Raw genomic sequence first — 24,431 nt, 5'->3', positions numbered from 1 at the left:
AGTGGTAGATGTCATTTCATGAATTTTAAACAAGGTAATTTTGGTGTAAAAGCCACTTGAGACTTTTTAGAAAACATGTCTAAAAGGGGTCTTAACTAAACATCTATGACAGTGATTTAGCTGGTTTCTACAAAGTCCAGGAGGAAGTGACCACAGTAGAAACACTAAACTGTCAAAAAGTGACAGGTTTGAATCCCAGGCCTGGTCCTGACAAATCCAGTCGACCAGAAAGAAATCTGATTAAACAGTCTTTGAAGTAAAAATGTACTGAGTGCTAAATGTTTTGTGGAACAAACAAGAATCATATGATAGTACAGCAGTCTAAAAACATGGAGTAGTCCTGATACGAGCTGCTCTAACAATGGTGGTTGGTGATTAGCAGCTTAGTAGGGATGCCGTCTCTGGTTGACTGAGCACAGTCCCTTAAAAACAACCTCACACTTTTTAAGTTTTCTCCATAGTCCTGCAGGAACTCTGACCCAAACGACCTCACACTAATCAGCTAACAAGACCCTAGAACACAAACGGGATCAAGATTAGTCTGCTAAGATTAAAGGCCAGAATGGAAGGGAGAGCTTTGTGTTATATGCCGACTCACTGGTTAAGTGGCCCCACAGGTGGCAAGTGTGGGTCAGTTAAAGGTTGAATGGGGGTCAGGACAATTGCACACACTCCTCATTTCTCATCATGTACGGTATCTTCATTTGGTTAGGCTGGGGCTGATTTGAATTAACAAACCAGGTTACGCATTCTCCCCGTCAGTACCCAAACTAGCTGCACCAGAAGCAGGTAAAGCTTGGAAAAAACACAGAGAAGCATATATATATATATATATATATATATATATATATATATATATATATATATATATATAAAGAATATAAAATATAAAAAAGAAACAGATGTTGTATGACAAGAAATTAGACATAAACAACACCATATGCATATCCCAGACTAACACCACACCTATCTCAAGGGACCAAACACAGATGGAAAGGAGAACAGGAGGATTGATCATAGGGATGCTCCTGATAGCAAATCCCAGACAAACAACAGACACAGTGGGACAAGGTGCTGCCAACAGACTCCCAGTCCTCCCTTGACAACCATTATATTGCATATCTGACATCTGATGCTACATCTTCTTTAAATGTAACTACTGCAATTAGAAATTTCATATCTCGACCACCCTCCAGTTGACCAGTCCACACTGGTGGCCAGCATCCATCTGCTCCTGACCTCCAGCAACCCTCACCCACTTCAAGTCCATCTTGTGACCACACTGTTCTTACTCGTTCCATAGATGCAGCAGAGCAGACAGAAACTGCCATACTGATTGGAAGTAGCAGTGGGTAATACGGTGAACTGTCTGTATCGTGGTATAAGTAAATATTGCAATAACGATATAAATGTTGAGACATAATACATTTCCTAGAAAATAATCAAAAAATGTCAGTGGATAAACTAAATGAACAGGAATAACTGTTTTGGACAAATCCAAGAAATCAAAGACTATATAGCCTTGCTGATTCTGGCTTTTTTGGGCCAAAAACCATAAACAGCTGTTTGAAAAATGTCAAAATTTATGCTATTGTGAATAGTTAAGTGAGTAGAAGATGAGCCGATCTCAAAAAGGCATAAAACTTAAACATCCTCTTCAACACTTGAGGCAAGATTTGTGCAATTTTTTGGGTTTTGTTGTATAATTATAGAGTGAAAAAAAGAGAGGAGCACTAAAAAAATGTTTATGCGACTCAAGAGATTTGAGCTCATAACTTTTACCAAGTTCTCTGACCTTAATGAGTTTGATTAGGAGAGGCCAAGTGATGCAAATTTCAGAGCTTTAGAAATACTCTGACACCATACCATGTCATATTTGTGCAGCTACACCTGCACAATATGCAAAGCTGGCGAAAACCTCTTTTACTCCCTTAGCTATTTACAATGATAGAAATATAGACCAGGGGTATCCACATTTTTGCATGTACCTGTAGATATTTGAGAGATTTAAGACATGTAGCTGTTTGCTCTATGAGCCAGTCATTACAAACTCATTTTGCACAAGACATCTATAGTCAACATGCTGGATTTGAAACATCATGTCTTCAATGAGACGCTTAACAAGAGTCTTAACAAAGTTAGCCAAGAGATGCAAAAAGGGAAAGTAAATAAGTAGAGATTACACATACATATAGGATTGCTTGTCTACTAAAGAATTGTGACTAAGACATGTAGTGACAAGTTGAGCACTGACAAGCAGAAAAAAATGGCCGGCGTTCTCGGATATGTCATGTCATAAAGACATGGACACTGTATGAAACACATCTTTGGCATTTTTGTACTGCAATTTCTTGCTACTTGTTGGCAAACATATTCACCAATACAATAAATCTGTGATAAGTAAATATCTGCCCTGCTCTATAAGACACCTGACAAATCTGACAAATTGTGCTTCATCAAGAGGATTCAAAAATCAGATAAAATGGATTTGCAACACTGCCCACATTAGTCTATATTAGAGGGATACTGTAGCTATCGTGGCAAAAATGCATAGTAAAATCTCTGACAGTTGACAAAGCCCTAATCACTCACAGCATACATCGCTGTACTGCCCAGCCCTGCTCGGAAGCCTCTGCAACCATCTTCTAAGGCAAACAGCCATGCTCGCCTTTATCTCTGCAGTCACACACTTTAATTTGTTACTTTTGGCAGCCCACCGCCCACATCACTGCAAGTTCCACCTTCCAAGCTATTTTCTTATTGACTGATAACAACTTAAGATAGACCGATTAATTGGCCATGCTGATATTGGATTATTAAAGAATTATCAGTAAAGATCATAGCAGATAAGTAATAAGAAACTGACCAATCAATAGGGCTGGCTACTGAACTTTCTTACATACTATCAACTATCAAAAAGTACCTAATTAGTGTCTCATAAGCATCAGTGAGCCAATAAGCATGCAGAAAGTTTGTACCAAGATCTAATTAACGCTGGTGGTGATTGGCTGTCCAACGAGTCCTGCAGCAAAAACACTAAGCTATGGCTAGAGACAGGGCTCACATGGGTGTGTGTTGCTGTATTTTGAGACGCTTACACTGTGTGTCGCATTAGGTCTAAAAATGCCTAAGAAGAGATCAAAATGTGGCTTTATTTTTAATCAGGCTTGTACATATTGCATGCAACTCAATATATGTATGCAACAATATGCATCCATCTTCCCAGCAACAAGTCTTTATTGCTAAAGGTTTGCTGTCTTTCTCAACAGTGGAGGCTCTGTGGTGGAGGCAAGTAAACCGTGAGGTTGTAACGTAACGGTGCAGTAATTGACCAATATTGCTCTGCTAATTGTTTAGCACAGTTCATGTTTTCTGACTTTCATAGTAAGCAATAATAATCCAACCATGCTAGTGTTGATGTTTTGTGTTCTCATGTCAATTATAGCAAGCTGATGAGGAGCTTAAAGCCCTAAGTATCAGTCCCCCAGCAGAAATATACTGTCAAATCCACTCATACCAGGATGGTATGCAGTAAAGAAGGAAAATGTCAAGAGAGAGCTGCAAGATGTGAGGGATGTGGCAATGACTGGTGATGGGCGGACCAGGACTACTTGACAGTTTCACTATGTGTAAGGAACGAGAAAATCCTGCATACAAGGTCAGCTTACACATTTCAGGCAGGGGGTGATGTAGCTGCAGAGATAGGGGATATTCTGGAGGAATTCATAGAATAAGTAGCTGCTGTAACTTTAGAAAATGCAGCAAATATGCATGTAGACCAAGTCTCACAGTGGGCAGGAGGAGTCAGAGCAATGGTGGAGTGGATGAAGGGGAGAAGCAGCGTCTTCTCAGTAAGTATAACTCAAAAAAGACCAAAGTTAGTGTAAAATTAAGCAGACACACAGATCATGCTCATATACCCAGACTGTTTTCCCTCTGACATGCACACTCAAGGTAGTGGAGCACAGATGTACACAATAGTAGAGACACACCATTTTCTCATCTCTCTTGGCCTTCAAGAACATGCTGTCATCCTGCATGTAAAGAACAGCTGGAACAGCCTCCACAGACCCTCGGCTAAAGAAATCAATGGAGAAGGACAGGCATTGTAGAGAAGGACGGACATTGATTTGAGCTTATTCTTTTGTCAATATGAACCAGTTTGCTCATAAGATTGTAGTCTAGCTGAATGTGTATATTTTTTCAGACTGGAGAAAGTTTCTGATGAGCATTTCAGAAAAGCAGAGCAGTTTGTCAAAGACATGAAAATGCTTTATACTTGAACCATGAGCATTCGGCTGAAAGGAGTCCAACCCTGCATCAGACTCAGACCATCTTAGGGAAACAATGCCAAATGCGTAGCATTATCATATTGATTATTCGGTTGTTTTAGGTATTCTGACCTGACGACTATATTAGGTTTTTGTCTTGCAGGATGTCTGAGGAACACCGCTTGTGTCTACCCTGATAGTGTCTGTTTTTCCTTCTCTTTCTTGTTTGCAGAAGCGACCAAAGCTCTCTGCCCTTAAGGAGCTATTTGCTCAGGAGGACATGGCAACTGACGTAAGTAACAGAACATTGTCAGCACTAGAGGGAACGTTCAGGAAGAGACGGCTCTACAGAGATCTATCTACCCTAACCTCAGAGAGCCCAGTGACATGTGTGACATGTGACATGTTAACTTTATTTAATGATGATCTGCTGTGAGAGCAAACTTCCAGTAAGGCTGTCAATGAATAGAAAAAATGCTAAAATGACTGTTTCTGTAAATGGAGTTTGGTGGCTTTGGTGAAAGCGATGCAATGGTTCTCGTCTTAGTCTTTAACAAAACGCTCTATCTCTGTTAAGATCTTTTCCATCATGTTGTCAGACACATAGAATAATAATCGGAGCCTGTCAGTGGCAAAAACAAACACTTTTAGTGGACGTCCATTGATGGTGCGCAAACACCCGAAGGAATTACATTGCAGCCTGTATAGTGGCTGCCGGCTGCAGCGCTCTCGCTAAATACTGGCCCGTTTCAAACATCGTTGTCTCCATTAGTCACTTGGATACAAAGGCATGGGAAAACAGGGTATATTATCAGATCATACATGACAGCAATTTTTCCTGTTTGTCCGGGACACTGAAATCTTCCAGGACACGTGGACGGCACCAATTAGAAACTGTGCACAAAATGTCACTTTGACTGATTGAAAATGAAATGTAGGTCAAGCTGAAACAAGCGAAAAATGTTGTTTTTCTAATGTGTGGGTATGTAGATCTTTAAAAGAGTAGTTACAGTGAAATAACATACAGGTAGCATGTCTCTCATATTGGCTTACCCTCTTACGGACATAATGCACAAAAATATATATTCACATGGTTGAAACCTGTGTTTTCTTTCAGTAGATTATGAGACATTCTGCATGCACAGCTAATGTTTTGGCCTGAGGATGGGCAAACGGAAAGCTACAGTCAGTACTTCTTGATCCCCAGGGGAGCAGTCAATCATATGTCAGCACCAACCATTCAATCTGACAGTGGCACAGCACTACTGAAACAATCTGCAGCATTTTCATTCCAGTATTTGTCTAAATATCTATTGTAGTCTACTCCATATGATGGTCTTAACATACTACCTGCTGATAAAAGCTCAGGTGCATCTTTTCTGGGAAAATTGTCTGAGCCAGAAAGACCTTCCTGGTCTGACCTTGTGTGAAACACTTCTTTGATACTCGAAAGCTTATAAAACTCAGAGGGTACAATTCTTTTTCCTACTGTGCGATGCTGACTTTGTACTGCACCTGCACCCATCTAGGCCTGGACGTGCACACTAACAAACTTCTCTACTTTTTAAACAGCAAATGCACATCAAAGTATGGCCAAATTACTTGCCAGTTTCATCGATATGAAAAACAGGGATTCCGCCACTTAACAATGAAGACTTGAGTCAGTGACCTTTGCTTGAGCTGCTCCTTATCTGGATTTCTCAACAGAGTAATCAAGTACATATAGTGTGCTCATTTCCTGGAGTAGCAAAACAATGCAATGTCGGAGTCAAATCACAGAGAATGGTCAAACATGGACAAAAACCTATTGCATTACAAAGAGCAAGCTGTGTCCTTTCATATAAATCCTGCCGGTCATGATAGTTTATGACAGAATGATAATTTAACTCAAAAGATGCAAACAGCTGATCTTTTGCAAATCAAAAGCTCCTTGTTTTTAGGATAATGTGTTGATCTTTATACTATATAAATATATTATTAATGTAAAAAACAGGACATACTCAAAGTTTTTTAGCACAACACTGGAAATTTAGCCAGGGCTACAACAAAGGATGATATTCATTATCAGCTGAGTTGTCATTCATTTTCTTCTGTGAATCAATGGTGAAAATTACCAGATGTAATTTTCCAGGGACCAGAGAGACGTCTGACTGACGGTACGAACCAAAAGATTCAATTAACGATTGTGTAAAACATAAGAAGAGCTTTGGAGAATCTGGAAGCAGAGAATGTTAGACATTTGGCTTGATAAATGATTTCCACAATTCCCTAATTTTGATTTATTTTCTGTCAATGGCCGTATAAATTAAACTCAAACCACAGTGAAGACTGTACAGTAACAGCTGATGCTAGTTGTGGTGAATTATTTCAATTTTTGGCTCCATTTATGTCATTGATGGAAAGGGAGACCACGGCTCCTTCAGTGATTCCTGACTCAAGTCTTGCAGCTTTGGTGCGTGGAGGTGCTGTAAATAAAAGACAAATGTTTTATGGTCGGGGCGAGTGACAAAGGAGTGAAAGAGCTGCCAACAGACAGCCCATATAAACCATGCTTCAATAAACCACTTCCTGCAAGCTCCTTTCATTGACTGAACTGAGGGAGAGCCGGCATTTACAGCTCAGTTCCTGTTATTTGGTGGTGGCTGCCCCGTCTATCTGCACCTCCCCTCCCCATCCTTTCATGGCAGCAGCAGCAGCCAGCCTGCAGCTTTCATGGCTCTTGCTTTCTTTGTGTTCACCTATACAAGTAGGTATGATTTCTGAGGAATCGTAAAACAATTACTGGCAAATTCCTGCAGCTCTTTGATTTCTGCCAGACACTGGGAGAGGGGGACGAGTAGGGGGTCCTCAGGGCCCTTTACACGCAAGGTTGGGCATTTTCATCTACAAACGCTGCACATACGAGCTCACTTTTAAACACCAACTCAGAAATTGCTGTTTCAAACATGTGTCAGCTATAGACAAAGTTCCATCTCCTGGATCACAATAATTGGTCTGGTTCTCTTTGATGTTGTTCTGTGGATTCTTTCACTATTTTTTTGTAAAACTGGACTCAAGAAGTCCTAAAGAAGACAATCCTGTACCAGCATAGGAAACGCTCCCTGCTCCTGACTGACACTGACCATTTCTCCCCACAAATGAGACAATCATCGCAAATGTTGGGAGTGAATTAACGAGGCAGAGGTAAAGAAACAACACATTTCGTCCATTGTCAGGAATAAGGATAATTTGGGGAGGGTTAGTTTCACCAAACAAAATAACTACGGGTCTTGTACTAAAAATCCATATAATAAAATAAATAATAACAAACTATGGTCAGTGTAACTCATGTAGATGAATCAGTAACAGTATTAGTTGCAGCCCACGTCTAGAAATCAGGCTTCTTAAATCTCCTTCCTCAAACACAAAGACAGGTTTCTTGGTTACATGATAAATCACACTGCTGCACAGAGCTGTTGCTTAAATGCATGCAAACATTGCATTAAGCTGCATTAAGAGCTGCTGCTGTGCATTGACTGCGCAAGTTGAAACTGGAAGAAAAATTGTCAACAGGCAGGAAGTGGAGACTGTCAGAAGAAAAAACAAAAAACAAGGATCCAGGTTCTAGGAGCATTTCAGCTTGAAAGCGGCCGAACTAATCTCAAAGGTGCCTGCCCCTTTAACATCGTGTTTCAACTGAATCTGATACCGAACGACTTGGTCTTAACATTGAAGGTCCTGACTCACAACTGCAAAGTTGATCCCATTAAATTACTGATGTGATATGAATAAGAGTTTAACTGAAGAATGCAACTCCTGAATCAGATGCTGGAACTCCTTCCTTTCTTACAAACAGCTGCAGAGAGCGCAGAAAGCTGACAACAGCCATGTGTCATTTTAATTTGTCATTTTAACTGATGACAGTGACAGTCAGCGCTGCTTAAAAATGAGGAGCTGCTTGCTGGATGTTTACTACACTGCTCACTGCTAATGAGAAAGAAAGCCTGAGTTGGATCTAAATGAATCCATGTAATCCATCCCGCCTCACCTGAACCATACAACACACTCACGACTGTCAGAAGAAATTTTTATGAAATATATTAAGTGTCCATCCAATAACCATTTCACCTGCACATAATCATGTGAGGCCTACAACATATTTAACCCACATGAAATGTGGTATTCTTCACTGGAAAAAGTCACTAGTATTTTACTAAATGAAGTTATGTATAATGATGTCACTGCTGTTTGAAACTTAATTAAGACAGACATACTTCGTGTACATCCTTCATCTCCCGTGAGGATAGAAGCAAGAAGTCCTTTATCAGTCCTGCACTGGGGAAATTCTATTACTCACACACACACACACACACACACACACACACACACACACACACACACACACACACACACACACACACACACACACACACACACACACACACACACACACACACACACACACACACACACACAAGAGAGATGTCAAAGTGACAGGACTGTCACATAATTGAAGCTCCAGGCAGTTAGGGGTTTTATGCCTTGCTCAGGGTGCCGACGCAGTGCCCAGGAGGTGAGCTGGCACCTCTCCAGCTGCCAGTACACATTTTGTACTGTGATCTGTGCTGGACGACCCTCCAGTTCCCAAGCCAAATCTGTACAAACTGAGCTACTGCTGCCCCCGAAAGCCCGACTCTGGTGGGACTCCAACCCACAACCTTTAAATCACTTCTCAAGTGCTTAACTAGGAGTCCAGTGCGCTATCCATTGCTCCACAGAGCCAGACCAACGCTGGTATCATCAGAGCTCAGAAAGATCACATTAGCAAAGTCGCAGCAAAGAGCAAAGGAATGCACTGCAGCTTCGGAGACATCCAGTACTTCAGCCTCAGGATCTATATCTTATGTATAGGTCACTGTAGTGACTTGACTTATGTGGTATGTGCACACAAGCCACAAATTAAGCCTGAGCAGAGGATGAGGGGAGTTAAAAGGTTTCATGCGAATGTTCCACAGAGCCCAGGAGATGGCCAGAGGCTAACATATTGGCCCAATCATTAATGCATCAATCTGTGTGTGTGTGTGTGTGTGTGTGTGTGTGTGTGTGTGTGTGTGTGTGTGTGTGTGTGTGTGTGCATGTACACTGTAAGGGGCTTACACTGTCGCCAATCTGGCTAACAGAGCAGAGCGCTCTTTCTTCAAGGAAAGGAGATACTCTTCCACCCTCAACTATTGTTGTTTAGCTTGACTTCAGTACGTGATTTTCTTTGTGTCTCAGAGAAGGACTTTTCAAAAGCCCAAAGGCAGGAGGTGCAAACTTGAAGCTGCAGATAGCTTCAAACGTCTCAAATCACAGGAGCAGTAATGGCCAATTCCAGCTTTTAGGAAAATAAGACGACACTCTTGAAAACATATTTTCAGACAAGACATTTCACTTTTTCAAGTAAGGAAGGTTCTTGGATGAAGACGAAGCATGAGCTATGTCTGAGATGAACTTCTCCACGTTAGAAAGCCTACAGGATCTGTTGTCATGAAATAATGAGAAATTTAGAAATACAATGACAATCATTTCAATGTGGTCACATAAAAAGACCACAGCCACTCACAAACTCTCCTAATGGGAACAAGCAAAGTGATGAGTTACTGCTGTTAAAATGGATGTGCCTGTGCTAATCCTCAAGACAGGAGAGGAGAACAAGGCAGGACTGAACGTCTGAATTTTTAATGTAGATGTTACAGTAAGTGTGTTCGGTTGTTCCTAAGCTGTTCGGTACAGGAAGTGCAGTTAGGCTTGTGATTTTCTTCGGATTGGTACGCCTTGTAAATCAAATATTTACTGCTGAATTAGCCTCATGAACTCTAATTAGGTCTGTATCTTGGCACTTGCGGAGCGCACATTCTGAAGAGCTCCAGTTGGGCAGCTTTGGCAGTGGGACAGTTGTGATCTGTGCAGCAACCCATGCTGGGTTAGCCCCTGGATGCACAGCTCGTATAACAATGTCTAAAACACAAGCTGGAGAAGACTATCGTTAGGGCGATGCTACTGCGGCACTGAACAGAGAGAGGTAGATCGGACTTAACTATTTGTCCATTTTTATATATATATATATATATTCATTTATATTTATTTATTTATTTATATATATATATATATATATATATTTATATTTATTTATATTTATTTATTTATTTATATTATTATTATTATTTTTTTTCATGAATGGTTTTTGAACCCTGTTGTATTGTTCTTTTACTCCAGCACCTTTCGCTCAGTAAATTCTGTCTGCACAGTATAAACTGCTGCAGTCATCCAGGAATTATACCCTGCCTTACATGCACGAGCATGTGCAAGTGGCACACATTCAGCAGCAGCTCTCACACTTGTGGATTTGTTTTCATATTTCAAAATAAATGAAAAAAATAACCTTTGCCTTTTGTTTCTCTTTCTGTGAAAAAAGAAAAATGCACCAAATCCTAAAACCAAGGCACAAACCAAACAGTGGATTTCTTTGTGCCATAACACCTCCAATTCACAACGCAATATATTAATGTTTGCCAAGGCTGGTGGTTTGAAAAGCGTAACATTAGAATATCAGAGGTGTGGTTCTGTCCTCGATCACAGAGCCAGTCCAGCCGAGCCAAAAGACAACCAGGACAAAAATCTGTGTTTCACCTTTCAAAACACGAAAAGAACCTCAGCTCTTGTGCATCCTTCGTGCACTGCACAGACGACAAATCTCAAACTCTTTTCACCAAGCTCGCCCATTTCTTTCCCATTACACCATCTTACATCTTTCCATAAAAGTGACAATCCTCTGAAATATCACAAACACCTTTGAAGAGATGCCATCTCCAGAGTAGATTAAATGGCAGCCGAGGCTCCAAATGAGGTGCTTAAGCAGCATGAGCCGCTGCCGCCTATTGCCAAAATAGCACCCCCTTCACTGGTTCCAAAGAGCTTCTTTACCGCCATTTGTTCAGATGGCATTGCCATTAGGCCATCTCCATGGCAACACCTCAAGGCTGGCCCGTTAACCGCATGGCAATAATGAAGCACAGTGGCAGCTTTACTGACTGATTCGTCATTAATCTAAATGTGTGTCTGGCAGCTTCTCTGAGCTGCACAACAAATCACTGCTGAGGGTAAGAGAGGACCGGGCGAGGGTTAGGAAGGAAGGCAGGTTACGCTCACCGCCTCTTATCACTTTCTCCCTCTAACTGCTTTATGCTATTACCTGCTACACACTGTGTGTGCGTGGAAACTCAGAAAAGTGATGACGTGTTGATAAGGCAGTCTTTGGAGCAATAAAGAAACAGCCGATGTGGAAAAGCTGTTTGAAATCCCATCAGCTTGTCATATGAGCCTACTTCTGTTGTCAGCATCTTTACAGGAGCAAATGAAGCACGACTGACACAAATCTAAACAATACACGCCTCATAAATTAAACCTGCAAGTGAGCCGAGCGGCAATGATAGATTTCACTGCATTTTTGAATCTGTATAGGAGTCTCTGAAACGCTGACAGGCCGTTTGGGGATCCCTGGTCCACATAACAAACGCTTTCCTGCTGCCATCCTTTTCACAGAATCATGGAGCCAAGTTCACACTCCTAACCTCCATTTATCAAACACGGCTGTCAGTTACGTAAGGGAAGATCCAGGTGGAGGTATCCCAGCACATGTTCAAAACATTCAAAATGCATCAGGTCATTTTTAAGGATTCAGTAATGTTTTAGCTTCTTAAAAGACAATGAACTGAAGGAAAAAATCCATTCAGGCATTGTGCTGCCAAACATGCCTTTGACCAACCAGGTGAAACAGGGAGAAGTAAAAATGATGTTCCAGTCCATTTAGTTTGAGACAGGCTCCTTCCTCCCAGTACCATCCCACTTCTCACACTAAATATCAGGTTTCCAAGGCTACACAGTATGTAACCAATAATAGCTACTTTCCAAACACTGCACGCTGCATCCCTGCTGCCCAAACAAGTTAAAAAAAAAAAAAAAGTAAAATGTTATCTGTTAACTCCAAACAGCACACAGTCTGAAAGCTAAATGTTAGCGCTGAGTTCCTGTTGACAGGTTTACTCAGTGCTTATGACTCTTTAAATACCTCCTATTATCTTTTAGAGTGGAGTCACCAGTCTCCCTCTGAAGTGAGGAAAGTGTTGTCTTGAACAACCGCAAAAAAAACTAAAACACAGAGAAAAAAGAGGAGAAAGTGGGTATCGTTGGTGTTGACCGCAAAACCTTCTGCATGTGTGGAGCCAGCTGTGGCCGTGCTGGACTACTTAGTGAGATGTTCATACTCACAGTCAAACACAAGCCTGGCCAGAACACTGTGTACAAACTGGGTGAAAACAGGTTTTTTCATAGTCTTCTGTCAACATGATGCAGACATCTTTCACAATCCCTTGTTCCTGTAACTGTCAATTCTGATTCAATGCACAACTCCACTAATGCCGGAACAGCTGATTAATCCAAAGAAAATGAAGAAACCCTGTGATGATTGATTGATTTTGAAGCAGAAATGCCAAACATTTTGTGGTTCCAGCTCCTTAAACATGAGGTTTTCACGGCGTCTCTGCGTCTTACGCATATGTAAACTGAATATCTTTGGGTTTCACACCGCAGGTTGAGTAAAACAATCCACTGGAGGAGGTCACCTCAGGTTCTGAGAAAATGTGATGTCAATTTTTGACCATCTGCTGACATTTTATAGACCCACTAATCAACAGAAAATGAATTGTCAAATCATTCAAAATATGCTGTCATTTTACCACTTATGTTTGAAAAAACAAGTTGATGGGAATTGACTAGATGATTTTGACTAGTTAGTGTTATATTAACAAAAACTCTACTATTATAAAAATTAAGCAATGCAAGAAGAACTGACATACTTGACTTTACCAAAACAGCCTTTCCAGCCAGCTGTACTCACACTGGGGTTGTAACTCGGGGTGGGTGGTGTGATGCTATATGTGCAACAGTAGAAAGGTGTCCACAGGTAGAGATTTGGCACATCGTCGCTCAGTGTCTGCACTGCTGCCCTGCTGCACGGCGAGCGAGTGGGCGTGACATCACGGAGCGCAGCTGCTTCGTACGCTTTTCTGCTTGCCTTTATGTTGTTTTACACTCTTTCGTTGACATTGTGAATACATGTAGTACTGAAATCAACACAAAAACAGCCTTCATTATGGATGAATCCTCCTCCTCCTCATCCTCATCCTCCTCTTCCTGCACAGTCTACCCGGGCACCACATCTCCTCTAAACCAAACAGAATATTTCCAGGAAGTGAGAACACGTCTCACACAGACAGTTGTTATTGTTTGCATTGAAGTTCCAAATAAAAGAAGAAATGTGCTGAAGTGTGGAATGAGATGGACATTTTAAACCACTTCTAATTCAGTTGACATAATAATTAGCATACCTTGATATATACAGTTACCCTGATTGAAGATTTTGGCCATATTGCCACCCTAAGTTGCAACTAACAATGCTGAATATCAATAAATGTCTGAGGTCTGACAGTAAACCACTGAGCGTATAAAATGAACATCACTGTCTATTGTAATTCATAGTGAAATCCAAAATGGCACCAGACCTACAATTTAACCTGGACAGGTGGTTCTAAATCTCTGCCAGTGAATCATCATCCTCCCATCTTTGCTGCTCCTCATTTTTCATGACAGAAATATTTGACACTTCTCTCCTTTATTTGCATGTGTTCAGCAGAGAGAGAAGCCTCTGGAGGTGGTCAAAAAGCACAGGAAATCTCTGAATGTAGCATGAGTACATGGAGCTGGTAGAAGGCAAAAACAGAAACTTCATCACAAAATAACTGGACTGTAAAGCATATGTGTATCACACAACGTCAAAGGTGAATTTTACCTGATGCCTGGTTCAGACTACATGACTTTTTCTTTTGTCTTTCACAATGGTCACCATGTCAGATCTAACGATCACAGTGCCATCACCTCTTGCCGTGTCTTGGTCAGGTGACTACACGCATGACCCCTGCCAATCACAGCACATCTTATCTCACAATCATGCATGACTTCAGATCAAGGAGGCAGGTGAAGCGGCTGTCAATCAAACTGACAGAGGCATTGTGTGTCAATCGTCTGCATTGTCTAGGTTTGCATTCTGTCCGCAGTGCACTTCATAAATAAACTTCTACATGAAAACTTATATAAATAGATTGAATAAATAAATGATGTTAGCACACAGTAGCACCCTGCAGCACGTCTGTGGTTTTGGTGCCAATGAATAACAAACACTAATGTATAATTCACTTGAACAAATAAAATCATCTCCCTGTGAGCCCATGCTGATTATCTGAAAATGCCACATATCAGTCCAATTCATTGGCCGACCGATTAATCTATCACTACAACTAATCCCAACTACACACTCTCAACAGATCAGGAGGCACTTCGGCTCACAATTTGTCACCACATAAAAATATACAAGTCCCAAAGACGTCACAGACACTGGAGCGATCTCATGGAATGTGTCATCACGTGAGACTTGCTGTAGGTACTGTAAGTATTTGCCTGCTTGGCCTCAAACTGCATGTCACATTTATCAAAACTGGGCTGGAGCACACACAGTACAGGGAGAGGGATGCGTGTGCAGAAGCCAAATCTCATTTGGTACTGTGTAATCAAAGGCCTTTTAGGAGAAACTTAAGCTTTGAGGGTTCCATGTCAGTAGATCGCATTTGATTTATAGACAGCTTGGAGGCAGTGGGGGAAATGAATCCAGCACAGATTTCTAACTTCCTGTGTGCATGCGGCCCCTCTCCAAGCACATCTTTTTTCAGAACTTTGGACAGCTTTGAAGTCATTTTCTGAGCTGGTTATTTATCAAACTTTCAGATGATTCAGGTGTTCCCAGCTGCTCAGAACGAGGATTTTCGCATGTTGAAAAAAGAATTACTTTGAATGTTTCAGCCCAGACAGACTTAGAGGCAACAGGCTAACCCACAGATTCCTCTGGGTCCGGTAACCCTCTCTGGGCTACATTAACGGCCACTTTACACCAAACAGTTGCCGGAAATTAAGTCCAGGAGATATTGTAACTAAAAAAAATCCCTTCAGTGTTTCTGTCATGTTGCCCATCAGGTGGTGTAGATCAAGGTGCCAGGTTCTGAAGGCAGGAACGATACAGCAGGAACTAAATTTAGACCAAAGTATCTCTGCTCACAAATGCAGGTACACTTCCAGAGTTCCTGACAAGGTTCCTGAGATTCTAAAAAGGCTCATGACATCCTAGAAAAAGTGTCTGTGCCCCTAATTGGGTTCCGGAGATCCTAACAAGGTTCCTGGATCCCAGAAAAAGTTTAGTGGTGGTGGTGGAACTTTCGTTCAGAATACTGATTAAAATGTGTGTATTGCAAACTCATTCATGTATCTACAGAAAAGGTTGATGAGATATGCTTCCTTGGCAGGTAAACATCTTTTAAAATTATTAAATGATTATAGACGTTTTAATGGCCGACTCCATCATCATCGTCACCATCATCCATTATTAATCTCCTCCAAAGTCTTGAGTCCAGTCTGATTACATATTACCGTACATAGAAATACCATTTTAGATCTTGTATTTTATAAAGACCAGGCGTTTGTGTTGCCTGCAGCAGAACTATGGAGAGTACTTGGTGGAGGCTTTTCTACTCCGATTTCCATTTTACAAAATAAGCATAACAAGCAAAAAGTTGCCACAAAAGAGATGGTTGCAGTGATTTGTTTCAGCAAAAGTGTTGCCTTGATTTATTTTAGTTCCCTGTCAATCTTGGCCTGTTTTTCCTTTGATGAAAGGGTTGCAGTTTATAAAATTAATGTTAAAAATTATTTAAGGACTTGTGAACAAAGAACAATCTCTGGCTGCTTGGAGTCATCTAAAACTTGCAAATCATTGCTCAGGTTTGTCAGCTAATCATCCTAGCTCTATGTGGACCAATCAAACTATTGATTGGTGATATCTAACAGAGGCCAGTTACAGAGGGGTGTACTGTTAAAAACACAGTGCTGACATCCAGTACAGCTACATAACTAAAATACTTAGAAGGGTTGATGCGAGGTTCAGGATATGCATCAGAAAATGAAAACACTGAGCAGTATTTTTATAGGACTATAAAAGTATTGTCACCAGTCTCAGCTGTCACGGTCTCCTCTGAAGCCAGACTAATGACACTTTTTCAGCAGGGAACGTCTTACAATTAGCCGATTAATCGAAAAGTTAAAGCGACAGAAAAGGAATCAGCAGCTATTGTGATTGTCAATGAATCATTTCACAATGTTGGAAAATGTGATAGCAATTTTTTTTTACCATTTTGTGACATTTTCTGAACCAAAAATATTCTAAGAAAATGACTCGCAGATTAACTGATGATGAAAGGAAACAGTAAAATGAGTAACAGCCCTGTATGTATTCATGTTTGACTGCAGGTGCTCCAGACAGCCTGCATGCAGTCGTGTCCAGGGTGGAACCATCAGACTTCCTGTAGGTGGTCATCACTGGCCTAATAACTGACCACAAGAAGAAAAGCAAACACCCACAAGAATTTGCCACAATAAATCTAATGTTGTCCTGTGTAACATGAAGAACAACAAGAGATAAACATCGAACTGATGACAAGTCTAGACTCACGAAAGGCTGAACTGGGGCCAAAAATCCTAAAACAGAAGATATTTGAATTGATCCCTTCTTAGGCAGACGCTCCTTTAAGACTCCTCTACCTTACACAGCCACCCAATCATGCTCGACCACAAAGACCAAAGGCCCTGATACACTGCGAGACTTTGGTCTGTCCAAGGCGAAAGCTGTGAAACGCGGTGAAGAATCTTTAGTCATCATTCCAAAACAGTGATCCTGGACCCCACTGTGAGACACAACCACTGCAGGCCAATTTAGAGTCTCGCCGACCAGAGACGTGCATCAAAAGTCTGACCATGCCGGACATAATTTACACAACGACTGCTAGTACGACTCATCTGCAAACCGACCAATCAGAATGCAGCATGAGAATACACTGATCAATCCATAGACGTGTGCACGTAGATGCCGAATCTCTCCTCGCATTTACACTCCCTCTCTTCCTCTCTCTCTTCCTCTCACACTCACACTCACACACACACACACACACACACACACACACACTTTTTTTTCCACTATGGATTCAGTCTGACCCAGATTGCATCGAACATTTCAGACTCATCCAGAGCTACAAGGATTGATTGAGAATTCAATTAGCAGATGAAAAGAAAATTAATTACAATCAATCTGCGAATGTTTTGACAATCAATCAAATATTTTTTTCAAGCAAATAATAAATCTTTGCTGGTTCCAGCTTCTCAAATTTCAGGATCTGATGTTGTTCTTTGTCATATGTGATCGTAAACTGGACAATGTTAGCTTTCAGACTGGCCTCTGGGATATTAAAATGGGTATTTTTCACTATTTCCTGACATTTTACAGACAAAACTATTAACAGAGTTTATAATCTTGCACAGCTTGACCTGCAATGAACCTACAAGACTGTTATTATTACACAGAGTACAGGTAGCTTAAAGCATGTGTGCATGTGCAGTGTATATCCATACATCCACTTGTGGTGGAGAGATGGCACAGCTAAGTTCAAGATGAATAGCAATTATCAGTCTAGCAGCGACTTCAAGGACTACTCTGAAATACTTGTGTTTTTTCGGCTCCCTGGCTTGTTAGGAGGCAAGCACCTGCAGAGCTGCAAACAAGACAAGTCCGAACTGTCGCTGCTTCACTTTTACACACCGAGCGCCCAAATCAAGCAGCTCTGACACTGAAGGTTTGTCTGTTTCATTTCCAAAAGCAATATCAGGTATGAAACTGTTTGGCAGGGTTTCAAAACAACACATCTGTACAGAGTGACATTAAGAAGAAACATTAAAATCTGCCAAACGGATGTCAAGACAGCATAAAAGTGCATTTTGTGTCATTATTTCCAACCTTTCCATTCTGTCTTCTGAGAATTACAGAGAAAGGACACACAACTTGCTTCATTTGATCAGGACCTACACTTTGCAACAGGACACACAGAACCAAAATGCACTGCATTTTCTCCACGATATGCATGTATTTTAACTCCACTGAGACATTTACAAACACGTGGAAATGCACTTTTTCCGCCACCCTCCACAGAAGTCAGAGGTCAGCTTAAGGGACTGAATGGCTCCATCCAGCACACATGAGCTCTGTGGATGCTTGCTGGTATGAGCGTTTGAACCCCGCTCATTGATGGAAGGGCACAACACAGCCAAACCCAGCTGCTCTGAAGAATCAGTGCCAAAGAAAGCAAGAGGCCAAGGGCCAAACTCAAGCAGCCAAAGCAGGTCTCATACCTCTTTTTGGTTTAGGGAAGCTTTCGTGCAGGTGAAAAACTACTTTCTCCACAAAGTGCTGAATGTTGCTGTGCTCTGGTCCTCGGACAAACACCATCCAGTCGTGGGTGAAGCCTTCCACAGTGGGTTTCTTTCTGACCTGGGCACGATGACCAAGTTCTAGTTTCACCTGGACAGCACCCTGTAAAATGAAATGAGGATGGGTTACTACTAAAGTTTAAGAAAAGTGAAAACAAAAAGCCTTTAAAGAGAACATTAGAGATGGATAAGAGACATTAAAATAAACTCTTCTTTGGCTTTAATTTGCTGCTTTACTTTTTTTTTTTTTTTTTTTTTTAACAAAGCGGTCCATTATGTCGCCTTGTCTCCTGCACGAGCACCGCCATGCAAAACTCCACTGAAAAATCTGCTTATCTAATGAAACTCTGTTTTTCGACACACCTGCAGAACCTGATTTGCGACAAACTGTTTTGACAAACAGTTTAAGTCTTTAGGGAAATTGACAATAAACACCACACAGCAGCAAACATTTCCACCAACTTTACACGTCTGCAATGTGTTCCCACTTTGCTTTCTATCAGTGGATGACGTTACATGGCCGTGAAAAGATAATTGAACGTTAATGAAAATAAGAAGCACCCTGGAGAAAGTTGGAATTTTAGCCGGTTTACGTCTTATTTCATGACGCCGAATTGAAGGATGGACTGCAAGGACTCTGATACAGCCTTAAATTGCGCGTTAACAAAAGTCTTTTTGACGATAAGCATAAATTTATTTAAACTGACAGTTTTTTTTGTTGCTTCTTGTAGTGCACTGCTCATTCAGGAGATAGCGGCACGTATCGGCTGTAGCTAGCTGTACGGCTTGAAAATCCTCGTTACGGAGTAAAAACCACCGACACCTCCGGTGTCACAAAAGAGCAAAATGTCCAAGCATGTACTCCATTAGACCGGACCTGCAAACAAATCCTCCGACTGGATACTCACCGAGTTGGCCATCCTTGAGGCCCCGCGTTACTGTTATTTCATGGAGAATTAGTTTTAAATGAGAGTAGAGGGGAGTACAGTTTGCCTATGACGGCAGACATGGTCTCTCCTGGACTGAAGTCAGACTCGAGACTTTCAAAGGCTCGCCGGCTGTCAATAACCCGTAATAACCTTGAAAGAATCCGCGGCGTACTTTCAAAATAAAACTCCAGCAGCGCCACCCATTTCACCTAAAGCGATAGCTACTACTAAAGCAATGCTTTTACCATTTTGGGTATTAATTAATGTATGTGTCGAAATGTCATGATATTTACATTTTGTTAACTTTTAAACTATTCCTATGATTATTGTATTGTATTTCCTATGAAACCCTAAATACTATGCAAAGAATACAATTCTGGTGTGGAAATCATTCATTTATTTAGTGCTGGCCAAAAAGTGGTCAAATTGAAATATATTGAGTCTCAAGATACTGAAATCCATCCATCCATCCATTTTCTATGCCGCTTATCCCTTTCGGGGTCATGGGGGGCTGGAGCCTATCCCAGCTGTCAACGGGCGAGAGGCGGGGTACACCCTGGACCGGTCGCCAGTCGATCGCAGGGCAACACATATACACAGACAGCCATCCACACACACTCACACCTAGCGGCAATTTAGAGTCACCAATTAACATAACGAGCATGTTTTTGGTCTGTGGGAGGAAGCCGGAGTGCCTGGAGAGAACCCACGCATAGATACTGAAATCAACATGTGAAAATGATCCACATCACATTATTGCAATGTGATAATGTAGCATCCAAGAGAGAAAGTTTGAAGACAGGTGTGTGCCTTCATGGTAATCCAACAACTTTTTGGCAGGGACTTATTGCATTTCTGTGGTCTCAGTACTGAATTATCAGCATGGTTGAATTAAAAATTCTTGGGCCCCTTTTTGTTTCATGTCAAAGGGCTGAAACCTGCAACAACGCAATGTGTATGCTGGCTATCATTATAGTAAATTTATGTTAACTTCCCATTCATGACACTGGGAACAAACACTGACTCTATACCCGTACAAAGCAACTGTAATATAACAGCTGCTCTTTATAGCACCAATATCGGTCGGTAAGTCAGTCATGGCTCTTTCCTTAAATTGTTAATTTTTTAGCTTAATCTACCAATTGTATATGAGTTGCTCATTTGCCATATGTACTTGCAGCAATTAGTAAAATAGCACGGTGTCGAACCAGACATGGTTATAGGAGGATAATGCTAACTTTGCTTGATTACTTTAACACCAGATTCTAAAGGGTATATTTTATATTCTTCAATTTACTTTAACTACAGCCAAAGTACTGAAATTAAGATAAAGTAAAACTACTTAATATCACACATTTTCCATTAGTTTCCATTCTTTTATTTTGAACCATAAAATCTCTTATTTCCGTTACGTGTCCGCCTCAATTGTGTTGAAGTAACGATGCTGAGGGTCGAAGCGCACGCGCAGCTTGGTGTACCCGCTGGGGCTGCAGACAGAGCACGAGACGGAAAGAGCCAATGAGAGACCAGCAGGTATACGGACCTCCAATCAGGTGGTCGCAACAGTCCTGTAATGATGTTGCCTTAACGTCCCAGCGGAAAACCGGCGAATGAAGCACGTCAGACCCTAACAGTGGTAAGACCTTCAGTTCGGCTGAAGCGGTCAAACGCCAACATTCATGTACGGTTAAAATGATTAAAATTGTTATTGTGACAACTATACATCGTCCGCATCTGACTTTCAATAAACAAACCTGAAAGGCAACTTTTAAAAGCTATTTTGAAGCGAAGACATTTTTATGGATATAACTAGAAACGGTTCATAGTAGACTATATTAAGATTATTCTCCACTTAGTCCATTGTTTACTCATCTTTAGTAATTTCATTTTTGTTGTTTGCATGTATAGTTACTCTAATTGGACCTCTGCAGGGATGGGTATAAAACAAAATAAATGATCAAAATGATGTGATCATAATCTATGTAATCAGAAATTTGCATATTATCATTGTCTGGAAGTCCTCATTCCATTACTGACATTTAATTAAAATGATTTAATCAACTTGACGCTTTATTGCCCTATGGCATATGCAAATAGACACATTTTAATTTGTTGAAATATTAAACATTTAAAACTTAGGAAACAATGATCTTTTTATGGTGTTTGAACAGACATGCATACGTTTGTACAAATTCTGACTTAACTGACAAAGAGTTTTGCAGGGCTAATTGCCACACCTTGCTATATTATATTATATTATATTATATTATATTATATTATATTATATTATATTATATTATATTATATTATATTATATTATATTATATTATATTATCATGAGTATCATTGCTCTCCAGTATTCGGTATTATTTGTAATATCTAACTCAGGTCTGTCTAGAGAATGAGATCTTGGACTCAATGGGACTAACTGTGTACAGTCACAGACTTAGACAGCTCCATGTCTCTCTCGTGTAAAACATTATAGTCCATTACTTAATGGTGCATACACATGTATATGTAAATATGCTATTCAAAGCTTCCTGAGTGAGTTTTTCTGAAGGTTTTCATTAGTACACTGACGTCGTTGTACCATGATTTGCAGAAAGTCAGTCGGTCTTCTTTTATCGTTTTCGGTCCTCGGTACTCGCCGTAGTTACATGTGCGTATACGGGAGGCTGAATGAGAGGTAAAGTTTGGGTAAAACACGTATAACTTTTATGATCTTTTAATTGAGAGTCTGATATATTCCTCGGTGTACTGCAGGAGGAAATACAGTTCAACTGTATTTATTACTACGAATCCACTTCCTGTTGAATAGCATTAGCTGTTGTGTTGATAACTCCAGTGTAGCTATTCATTCAGCTAATATATGCTAGCTTGTTTGGTCGATTAAATTTTATTTTATAATAGTTATGTTGTAGCTCTGGATGTTGTAGTTTTTTTGGCCTGTCTATCAGAGATTTGAAGTTCTTACATGACTGGTTTTGTATGCACGACACGTAGAGATTAGGACCACGACAAGCAAAGAGAGCGCGCTATGTTGAGCCTTACTGGAAAATCAGTCAACTTAAACTACACTCACATAATACTATAACTCTGTAGTGCACAGAACAACACGACATGCATTGTCTGATGGAGCAGAGAGCATCCTTTCATTCGGCACACATAAAATCTACCTAAGGGCCTGATTTGAAAAACGAGCAGCTGCCAAAACACACCAGCCTGGGCGACAGCAGCATCCTTCTGCTGATGAAACACTTGCTGGATGGATTAAGGCAGGTTAAGTAGCTATAAAACAGAAAAATGTTTCATGTGATGTGTAGTTAAGGTTGCCTAAAACAGTCACGATAGTCTGCCACGACGAGCAACACGTGGTTATGTTTATCTAGTCTCTAGTCTCACTTTAATACCTAAATCTTTGCTTGACAGGGACCTGTTTTTGTACCTGACAGTGAAATACCTGAACGCAACTGTGCACATAGAGACTGTTGAAGTTTGTCTAAGCTCGAAACACATATATCTCCATGACAATTGTGTTCCTCTTATGAGCGGATATATGGTGACATTTTTAGGCTTTATGTTCCCACAAGGTGTACAAATGTCTATAAAGTTAACAGCAGCCACTGGGAGCAGTTTGAGGATCAGTGCTTCTCTGTCACATATGGGCAAAAGGAGCTGAGCATTGAACCACCAACCCTTAATGTTCATTTTCATACCATATGAAAAGCATTGGGGTTGGGTTAACGACCTGTACAGAAACCAGCTACAGGGGGCCAATCAAGATATTTTGGCTTCACCTCTGGGGGGCCGCCATGTCGTCCATCTTTATGCAGGCTTTATGGTCACCTGTCTGCTCCCCCTGTGCATGGTCTCATGCGCTTGCATGAGACTTAAGAAAACAGACTGCTCCTAAAAACATTGCTCCACAGCAGTACTTGTGGTCAAAAGCTCCACGGAATCGCTTTAATATGTCAGGTTTTGAAATATCTTTGTGTCTGTAACGTTAACTGCAAACTCAAAGTACTTTTACCTCCAAACTGTACTCCTCTGAAGTACTTCAGTACATTTATTTACTGCAAACCTGTTGTGTTTTCACATTAAACTGCAGTTCACTGTTTAAAGCTTCATTAGCTGTTAGCTCTGTTAGCTTTATTTGTTCTGTTAGCTGCAAGCTATTAGCTCCATTGGCTCTGTTAGCTATTTTAGTCATTAGCTCTGTTAGCCGGACACACCAGATGTCTCTGCTGCCCTCCAGCTACTAACAGCTAACAGCTAACTAGCTCTTGTTGTTCACAATGTAGCGTTAGCAGGTAAAAAACAGGTATGTCCACTGTTCATTCCCTGCATCCATTCCCACGTCCTGATTCCACAGGACGCAGGAATGGATGCAGGGACCAACCACAATAATATGTGATGGTAACTATCATAACAGTACAAGAAGATGGTTTGTCGTATGCTAAGCAATAGTTATACAAAAATCCCTTTGGTCTCGAAGGCCTTCCAGACACATCCTCTATGGTCCCCAGGATGGCAGGACGCTGTTGGTCGTGAGCCCTGGTCGGATCCCTTCATCCCCTCATCTTCTGGGCTGGCCACCTATGTGTTTAGTTCTCACTGAATAATTGACAAAGATCTTGTGGTGTATGTATTTGTCGCTGTGCTGCTCTTTCAGTAAGTCAGCCAGTGCTGCCAAGTTGTTATTTCACATTTTGTGTGAAAAAGTGTGAAAAATGCCCATCATAATGTCTCAGAGCCCATGGGAACATCCTTAAATTGCTTGTTTTGACCAGATAAC

General features: G+C 40.9%; 1 protein-coding gene across 2 annotated transcripts in view; it reads right to left on the bottom strand.

Annotated features, from left to right (window-relative positions):
* The window catches only part of mllt3 (MLLT3 super elongation complex subunit), a 47,826-nt gene extending 28,074 nt beyond the window's left edge, over positions 1–19,752 (bottom strand). For both annotated transcript variants that reach the window (XM_070993854.1, XM_070993855.1), the window contains exons 1-2: positions 19,616–19,752; positions 18,630–18,810 (exon numbers count right to left, since the gene is read on the bottom strand). In XM_070993854.1, coding sequence (XP_070849955.1) covers positions 18,630–18,810; positions 19,616–19,627 — 193 coding nt within the window. In that variant the 5' untranslated portion in view covers positions 19,628–19,752. The remainder of the gene's footprint in view (positions 1–18,629; positions 18,811–19,615) is intronic.
* Between the last annotated feature and the right edge of the window lie 4,679 nt (positions 19,753–24,431).

This window comes from Chaetodon trifascialis, chromosome 23, assembly GCF_039877785.1.
Source record: "Chaetodon trifascialis isolate fChaTrf1 chromosome 23, fChaTrf1.hap1, whole genome shotgun sequence".
Lineage (NCBI taxonomy): Eukaryota > Metazoa > Chordata > Actinopteri > Chaetodontiformes > Chaetodontidae > Chaetodon > Chaetodon trifascialis.
Note: the sequence above shows the minus strand (reverse complement) of the source record. Positions and strands in the feature narration are given on the sequence as shown.